We start from the raw sequence: 8834 nt of genomic DNA on the forward strand, positions 1-8834 counted from the left end.
TATATATATATATATATATATATATATATATATATGAGAGTATTTGTGTGAATACGAAATGAGAAAAACGAGATTATGAGATATAAAGCACGGCTTGTCACACAAGGTTTTCCCTAAAGATCTAGTATCGAAGATGAAGAGATATTCTCTGAGGTGGATACAATTACAATTCTATATTAACTAGTCTGACGATAAATGAGAAAATTAAAATGCATATAATAAATGTAGTTACAGCCTATTTATAAGGCTCATTTGATATCGATATCTATACGAAAAATCCTAAAAGATTTAAATTGCCTAAAGCACAAAAATTTAAATTCTCGAAAAATTTATTCGATCAAATTAAATAAATCTTTATATGGATTAAAGCAATCCAAACACATGTAGTATAATTCTCTTAGTACATATTTGTTAAAAGAAGGCTATAGAAATAATCCTATATGTCCATGTATTTTATAAAAAGGTTTATATATGAATTTATTATAATTGTTGTTTATGTTGATTACTTGAACATTATTAAAACTCCTGAAGAGTTATTGAAAGCTGTGGATTACGTAAAGAGAGAATTTAAAATGAAAGACCTTGAAAAAAATAAAATTTTATTTGGGTCATTAGATTGAACACTTGACAAATAGAATTTTTATCCATCAATCAAACTATATGGCAAAAATATTAAAACAATTTCAAATGAAGAAAGCATATCCATTGAGTTCATCAATGGTTGTAAGGTAACTAAATGTGAAAAAAGACTTTTTTCGACTTTGTGAGAATAATGAAAAACTTCTTGGTCTTGAAGTATTGTATTTTAGTGTAATTAGAGAGTTAATATATCTTGCTAGTAATACATGACTTGATATATCAATTGTTATGAATTTTTAGCAAGATATAATTTTTCTCTAACTCGAAGACATTATAATAGAATTAAACATATACTTCAATATCTTTGAGGAACAATGGATATAGGCTTATATTATTTAAATGTATCAAAATAAAATTTAATTAGTTATGTAGATGCAGAATATTCATCTGATCCACATAAAGCTCGATCCTAGACAGGTTATTTGTTAACATATGGAGGTATGACTATTTCATCGCATTTTATAAAGCAAACTATAGTTACTACTTCTTCTAGCCATGTAGAAATTTTTGCAACTCATGAGCAAGTCGTGAATGTGTTTGCTTAAGATCTGTAACTTAACATATTCGAGTAACGTGCGGTTTGTCAACAAAGAAAGAAATTCTAAAAACATTATATGAGGATAATATTGCTTGCATAGCACAGTAAAAAGACTGAGTCATTAAAGGTGATAAAACAAAACATATTTAGTCAAAATTCACCAAAATTCTTCTTCACTTAAAATCTCCAAGAAAAGAGTGATATTAGTGTTCAATAAATTCATTCAAGTGACAATTAGTAGATTTGTTTACTAAAGCCCTTCCTAGTACAACATTTGAAAAGTTGGTACAAAAGATTAAAATGCATCATTTTAAAGATTTCTATCATCCAGTCATCAGAGAGAGTAAAATACACACTATACTCTTTTCCTTCATGAAGGTTTTTCCCACTAGGTTTTTCTTGATAAGGTTTTTAATGAGACAGTATTTCAAAGGCGTATTCTTGAAAAGATTATGTACTCTTTTTCCTTCACTTAGATTTTTTTCGCATGAGATTTTTTCCTTATAAGATTTTAACGAGGCATATTCTTAATATAATGGATATTCAAGGGGGAGTGTTATAAATATTTTTGTGAATATCTATTTATGTTATCTATATCTAGATTTAGATGTAAATTAGACTGGATGAATATTAAGATTTAATCCATCTAATCCCTTAGTATTATCTTTATCTTGTAAATTCAATCTAAATAAGAGGTTATTAGCCTATAAATATGCTCATTTACTTTATTTGTAAAACCACACTTGAATAAGATCTTCTTACTCCTTCTAAATATTGTCTCTTATATTTTTCTTATAATTATTATTTTAAGATTTATTTCATAACAAACCCAAATTATTTTAAAAAAGAAAACTCAATTGACCCTAATTTGTATATTTTTCATCCCAAAATTTAATCCCAAATCTGGTTAAGAACCCATTTCTCTATTAATTACTATATCATTAAATTTTAATTACTTTTAGTATTAGTATTTTAATGCTTACATTTTTTTATTTTATAAAACTTACATCAGGCCGCAAGATAAGGAATCCAAATAATGTTGGACTTGGCCCAATGTAGTTTGGGCTATCCAAAACTCTATCTTTACCAAAAAAAGAACTCCAAACGATTCGTTTCACCTGCGTTTGTTATGGCTTTTCTTTTACTGTCTAAGCGGCGTCGTTCGGTCTGGCTTTTCCTCTTTCTCCGGCTCTCCTTTGCCCCTCTCTCTCTCTCTCTGGCTCTAGACTAACCGCTGAAGGTACTGGGTTGAAACTGAAAGCCTTGCTCTCTCCGTACTCGGTTCTTGATTCCTCCAAATCCATCACTTCCTCTCGCGAATCAAAGGTCAATTTTTTTCATTTCCCTTTTATTTTTTACTTTTAAGCATCTACCTAATCAAAACCTCATTTTTTTAATCTGAATTTTACATCCATTTTCGTTCTAATTCGCAATTGTTTCAGGTTCTTGAAAATGACTCAAGACGTGGAGATGAAAGAGCAAGCAGCTCCTTCCAATTCCCTTTCTTCCTCATCTCCTTCCACTTTACACCGTAAGTACAGTCAGTCTATAACATCCACGTGTCTTTTACACATCTTCTTGACGTTTGGTGATAAAGATTTTAATGTTTTTGATGTTTTATAAACTGGTTACTTAAGGGTTTTTCTCGGGTTTGAGTCAAATTTTCTGGATTTATGTTAGATTTGAAGGAAACTGCGTCTCTGATAGAGACCGGTGCATATGCCCGTGAGGTTCGCCGTATTTTGCGGGCCGTAAGACTTACTATGGCTTTAAGAAGGAAGCTGAAGGCATCTGTGCTTTCTGCATTCCTCAATTTCGCTCTTACCCCAGGATCCGAGGCCCTTACTCGACTTTCTTCTTATCTTCCTAAGGTAATTTTTGATGGTATATTGCAAAATGTTCAGTTCTTCATGTTGAATTGCTTGCTTTTCTCCTGTGGCATGATGGGTTCGACGCCTGTAGTAAAGTGAATTAGAGACATTTTGTACTATGGTTTTTAAGTCAAATTGATTGGCGTGCTCTCCTCTTAGTATAGAGTTGATGTCTTTACTTCATTCTAAGCATTAAAAAACAAGCTAGAGATAGAAAAAAAAAATGGTTGTATCTATGAAGTTGATGATTGGTAATTGGCCCTTAATTAACCTTCTTGTTCAAGAAATGATGTTTATTCTTTCTAGTTGTTTCCTCCACTGAATTAGTAGGTTTTAAACGCCTTGATCAGTAGTCAAGGTTCTCTCCGACTTACCATCCACGTTCACCTTAGAAATATTTGTTTGGATGAGTACAATAAAATATTCATGATTTCATAAGTTTTGCATTTACTGTTCTTTTAAGAACTCAATTGTTGAATGTTGGTGTCAGGAAGATGAGCATGAGATGGAAGTTGATACTGCAACCTCTGCAGTTCAAGCTCCTGCTAAGCATTCCCTGCCAGAGCTAGAAATCTACTGCTACTTGCTTGTCCTGATATTTCTGATTGATCAAAAGAAATTCAATGAGGTACATTAGCTAATATTTTTGTCAGGATGTTCATGTTTCTTGTACATAACATTATCTCATTTCAGGCAAAAGCATGTTCCTCTGCAAGTATTGCCCGGCTGAAGAATATGAATAGGAGGACTGTCGATGTTCTAGCTGCTAGGCTCTACTTCTATTACTCTCTTTGCTATGAACACACGGGTGATCTTGCTGAAATCAGGGGGTGAGCAATATTGTATTCAAATCTATTTTCCCCAACTTGTCTTTCATAAATTCTGACATGTGGTTTACTTTTAAGAAACTTCAGTGTATTAAATGTCTAGTATACACGACCAGAAGTAAAGAACAGTATCACATTCTAGGTCTGATTAGGATGCTCTTTCATTGACAGTAACCTTTTAGCCCTGCACCGGATTGCAACATTGCGCCATGACGAGCTGGGTCAGGTAAACTCTCAAATATTGGAGCAATTATATCTCTGGTGCTAGGGTCTTATATATTTGGATATTGCTCTTATGTAGGAGACACTTCTCAACCTGCTACTTCGCAATTACCTCCATTACAATTTGTATGACCAAGCAGAGAAACTGAGGTCCAAGGCACCCAGATTTGAAGCTCACTCAAACCAACAGGCTAGTCTCGATCTTTTGAATCTATTTTTTTTAGTATATCTTTAAAGTTACCAATGTTTCTGGAATATTTTTCACTTCATTTCAGCCAACTACAATGCATTTTAATGGTTATGAAGAGGTTGCCTGGTGTATACTTATGGTTATAGCTATAAAAACATTTATTGTTATTTGCTTTCATATCCTAAGACAAAGGTTTTCCTCATGCAGTTTTGCCGGTACCTCTTTTATTTGGGGAAGATTAGGACCATTCAGTTGGAGTACACAGATGCTAAAGAGTGTCTCCTTCAAGCTGCTCGGAAAGCTCCTGTTGCAGCCCTTGGTTTTCGGGTGCAATGCAACAAATGGGCAATTATTGTCCGTTTACTGCTAGGAGAAATCCCTGAGAGGACTGTTTTTATGCAGGAAGGCATGGAGAAGGCATTGAGACCATACTTTGAACTGACAAATGTGAGTTTGAGTTTGTCATACTTAAATTATTTTCTTTTCTTTTGTATTGTGAAGAACCAAGGTCTGATGTTACACACAGACTTTCCCCAGTAAGGAAAAGGGAGAGAAGTAATCTGTGTAGCTCTTAAATATTCTCAAAACACAAGTCATGTGTGGATTGCAGCTATTTTTTAATGGGATTTAAAATTTTTTAGCACAAAACCAAGGGTTGTCATCTGTTATGTGTGTTTTCAGGCTGTGCGCATTGGGGATTTGGAGCTCTTCAGAACTGTTGCTGAGAAGTTCTCAAGTACTTTCAGTTCAGACCGGACCCATAATTTGATTGTCAGGCTGCGGCATAATGTCATTCGGACTGGGCTACGCAACATAAGTATCTCATATTCTCGCATCTCACTGGTTGATGTTGCCAAGAAGCTTAGGTTGGACTCTGTTGCTGATGCTGAGAGTATAGTGGCCAAGGCAATCAGAGATGGAGCAATTGATGCAACATTGGATCATGCAAATGGATGTATGCTGTCAAAGGAGACAGGAGACATCTACTCTACAAATGAGCCTCAAATGGCTTTCAATTCTAGGATTGCTTTCTGCCTCAATATGCACAATGAGGCAGTGCGAGCACTTCGGTTCCCACCAAACTCTCACAAGGAGAAAGAAAGTGCTGAGAAGAGGAGAGAAAGACAACAACAGGAGCAAGAGCTTGCAAAGCACATTGCAGAGGAAGATGACGATGAGTTTTAATTCAGTGACAATCAAAAGGCCATTTATCCAGCATATGATGCTTTCATCAAGTTGTGCATTTTCCTTTTAAATGCCCTAGTAGAAACATTTTAATTTTCTTTTTCTCAATGACTACTTAAATTGATAGCATTGCTCTATATTCGTCATATGGGGTTAGCTCATTTTTTCCCCATGATTTTAACTTTTTAAGTTTTGTTCCTTGAACAATGCCACGTCATTTGGATACACCATGCAGCCATTTGAGACATCTCAAGGTGGAACTTTTCTCAGTATGATTGTCTACTGTCGTTAAGAGTAATTATCCAAGGTGATATAGACTTCTATGCTGGTTACAGATGGGCTGCAGCTGAATGATTATTGAAGAATTTTATGTGAAATTCTCTTACATGTCGGTTTTCCATAGCTTCCATCTGGATAATGATAGGAATTTGGCAGATACTTTTATCCTTTCTGACCGAGAATGGCAAAAAGGCATCTCAAGTAAGCATCACAAGACCATAAATGCATGGTTCTCTAGCTAGCTAACTACAAAAGAAGGCAAGGTATCGCTGGCTAGGCTAATCAGGAGTCATGTCGATAAATAATATGCAATCATTATTTACCAATTACCAGACAATTGGAGCTGTCATAGACTCATAGTTGGTGCTGGCACATCATATTTTGGTATGAATACAGGGACGATATTGGGTAAGAGGCTCCATATGAATTGACACTTATGTCGTTGGCCAGTAAGTGAAAAACAAGGGGTTAAAGAAAAATACTAACGTAATTAAGAAAATGGTATTTTCTAGTTAGAAGAAACGAAAAATATGAGTCACTTGTTCATCTTTGATACAACTCACATCCTGAACAAATCATGAATGCTACATGGTACGTTCAAACTCCTAGGTGAAGGAGGAAAAAGAAAAGGAAAAAAAAAACAGTAATGAGTACAAAAAGTAACAGAATCTGCTAGTTTAATGAAGAATATTCAAAGGCTTTAATCTCACATCAGAATCACCCAACTGAACTCAACCCAAAGGACTTGACTATGGTGCTCACTCTTTCTGCAAAAGTTCTGGATGTAATCTTTTTACCAGGCACATGAAATGGGTTTGAGACGGCATCAACATATGCAGCATGGAACCTCTTGAAAAACTATACATAAAGTACAGAAAAATTGAAGAGAAAGAACAAGTCAGAGGCCACAATAACATTTTGAGCATCCATTAAAAATATAGACAATAATATCCTATTTTAATAATATAACAAGCTGTAGGAAGGATTAGCTCTTTTTCTAATCACTAGTATATCAACACACTCAAACATTGGTCCCAATTTTATGCTTAGAAAGTGTGTGTGAGTGTGCAGTTGGTGGTTGGGGTGGAAGTAGCTGATCTACAGTTTTACGTGGAACTCTCAACCAGCTCATCTGAAACAATAATGAATAATTGAATTCCACATAGGAATCTCTACAACAGACGATGAAGTCACAAGCTAGGATATTGACACATGTGTATGGCTAAAATATGTTGATTTCAGCAGAAACAACAACCAAAATTTCTAGAGTTTCCATATAAGCAGGTACTAATAATGCATTGGGATCAACCAGCAAACTAGTAGATAGAAATATATCTCGAGAATTTACTCACAATTTCTCCATCTCCAGACTTTCCCTTTATTGCTTCTATCATATCCAAGATTATAGCCCTTATATTACCTCAAGAATAGGGCTAAAGCCTAGTGAACCATCTGTAGTAGAGGCTAAAGCTTAGGCAGACTTCTTGAAGATAAACTCAATGCCACCACTAGTTCATGCATGCTTCCTAGACACTTCATTTAGGGGGGGTTTAATAAAGGTTCACTCACTGATACAGGTATTTTAAGTTTAAACATAACTAAAGAGTATCGACCCATGGTATCAAAAATTGCACTTAGGGTAAACCAAAGACAGAGAGGCGAAAATAAAGATAGCACTACTAGACACCATGCATTATCGCAAATCAACATTGTCTACCTCCAGTGAATAAAGAAACAAAATAGAAATGATATATTCATAGATTTATGATACAATCCTTATTCCTAGAAATCCAATTCGTTCTCGGCACAGAAATACTTACATTTCTGACATCGGCATCTCTAACATCTAAATCGGTCGTCACCAAAATGAACTTCACCTTTGTGTTAGTCAAATAACCATACCTAAAGACAACACAACCATACACATCAAGCTCAACAAATCCAATAATAAAAAATCACAGCAAGGCAAGAGTTTCGAATCAAATGTAAGACAATGGATTGTCAATTAACTTCTTACACTTTGTAATTTTCAGTAGGATAAAGCAAGCCCAGAAAGGTCTCGTTCAACGTCGGCCCAGATTTTTTGGGATTGTTCACTAGCAATACATACCAAAGTACCATCAAACATCAGATGTTTAAATCCAAAATTTGAAATTAACATAAAAAAAAAACCTTAAATTTTGACTTTTTTTCCTAAATGTGCCTGATCCAGATCCTAGTCAAAAAAACTCTAAATTCTTAGATAAAAGAAAATTAATACCTCGCTCGTCGACGACATCGAGGGAACAATGGACGATGTGGTGGAGTTTGAGAGCATCATCGGCGTCGGTGAAGCTCTGTATGTACAGCGGATTGTTCTGTTTCATGCCATGATAAATGAAAAAAGAAACAGATCATCAGGAGAAAGGAAAAGAAAGAAGCAAAAAAAGATTTCGCATCGTGATGTGATACGTGAAAGAAAGAACGGTCGGAAGAGTAGGGTGCACCTGATAGCCGACGACGGCGACACAGACGATCATCTTCCCGGCTTTCACTCTCAGCTCTTCCGCGCTGCCCTCTTGTCTCTTAACTTAAGCCGATTGGGAGTAAAGCCTCAGGTTGCGTCAATTGGAAAAGAAGTTTTACGGTGTTCTCAAGTGTAGGTTCATATGGTGTGGACACTTGATCTATACCCTTAAAATTATAGCTCCAATATATCTGTTATTATTAGTATTATTTTTGTTATTGTTTATTTTTTTTAACTTTAGAGTCTTTAATTTTGACATAAAATCTAACAAAAGATGTAAATTTCACTCTAGAATTTATTAACTCCCCTAGTTTTGGTGCTATGTCTCACTCATGTTCATGTATATAGTAAAGTATAGGATTTGACTCTCTGTAAAGTGCCAATAATTTCTTGTTTTATTTTTTGTCAAAATAAAAGTTCTTAGTTTTTGTATAATAATTTGAATTAATAAATTGACATTAATTTTAAAAAAATTTCAAAACATAGTTGTTATATGTCACTTACTTAAATTCACATTTATTAAAAGCATTTCAGCAAAATTATTTCATAAGTAGTTTTCTTATAAATGTGCTCAAAA

At 34.5% G+C, this 8834-nt stretch overlaps 2 protein-coding genes across 3 annotated transcripts; one reads left to right on the forward strand and one right to left on the reverse strand.

Moving 5' to 3' along the window:
• On the forward strand, positions 2364-5857 carry LOC18607522 (probable 26S proteasome non-ATPase regulatory subunit 3). Of its 2 annotated transcripts, none has more exons than XM_007041726.2 (9): positions 2364-2503; positions 2604-2708; positions 2858-3048; positions 3539-3676; positions 3742-3878; positions 4047-4101; positions 4177-4287; positions 4495-4734; positions 4969-5857. In XM_007041726.2, exons 2-9 carry the CDS (start codon positions 2630-2632, stop codon positions 5470-5472), a joined length of 1455 nt encoding a protein of 484 aa, XP_007041788.2. In that variant the 5' UTR covers positions 2364-2503; positions 2604-2629; the 3' UTR covers positions 5473-5857. The 2 variants fall into 2 exon arrangements, with proteins under 2 accessions (XP_007041788.2, XP_007041789.2); XM_007041727.2 differs by having other exon boundaries at positions 2620-2708.
• LOC18607523 (trafficking protein particle complex subunit 2-like protein) lies at positions 6224-8384 on the reverse strand. Its single transcript, XM_007041728.2, has 5 exons — positions 8238-8384; positions 8012-8108; positions 7769-7847; positions 7572-7653; positions 6224-6609 (listed from the first exon to the last, which is right to left on the reverse strand). The coding sequence occupies exons 1-5, from the start codon at positions 8268-8270 to the stop codon at positions 6469-6471; spliced, it is 432 nt and encodes a 143-aa protein (XP_007041790.1). The 5' UTR covers positions 8271-8384; the 3' UTR covers positions 6224-6468.

Source organism: Theobroma cacao, chromosome 2, assembly GCF_000208745.1.
Source record: "Theobroma cacao cultivar B97-61/B2 chromosome 2, Criollo_cocoa_genome_V2, whole genome shotgun sequence".
Classification (NCBI taxonomy): domain Eukaryota; kingdom Viridiplantae; phylum Streptophyta; class Magnoliopsida; order Malvales; family Malvaceae; genus Theobroma; species Theobroma cacao.

What these genes read in the sequence shown, in the direction of transcription:
- LOC18607522 (XM_007041726.2), top strand. Translation starts at nt 2,630, where the DNA reads ATGACTCAAGACGTGGAGATGAAAGAGCAAGCAGCTCCTTCCAATTCC. An exon ending in ATCTCCTTCCACTTTACACC is followed by an intron (nt 2,709 to 2,857) that starts GTAAGTACAGTC and finishes GATTTATGTTAG; the next exon opens with ATTTGAAGGAAACTGCGTCT. An exon ending in GATCTTGCTGAAATCAGGGG is followed by an intron (nt 3,879 to 4,046) that starts GTGAGCAATATT and finishes TTTCATTGACAG; the next exon opens with TAACCTTTTAGCCCTGCACC.
- LOC18607523 (XM_007041728.2), bottom strand. Translation starts at nt 8,270, where the DNA reads ATGATCGTCTGTGTCGCCGTCGTCGGCTATCAG. An exon ending in TCGCCGTCGTCGGCTATCAG is followed by an intron (nt 8,109 to 8,237) that starts GTGCACCCTACT and finishes GGCATGAAACAG; the next exon opens with AACAATCCGCTGTACATACA. An exon ending in GAGATGCCGATGTCAGAAAT is followed by an intron (nt 6,610 to 7,571) that starts GTAAGTATTTCT and finishes CTTTATGTATAG; the next exon opens with TTTTTCAAGAGGTTCCATGC.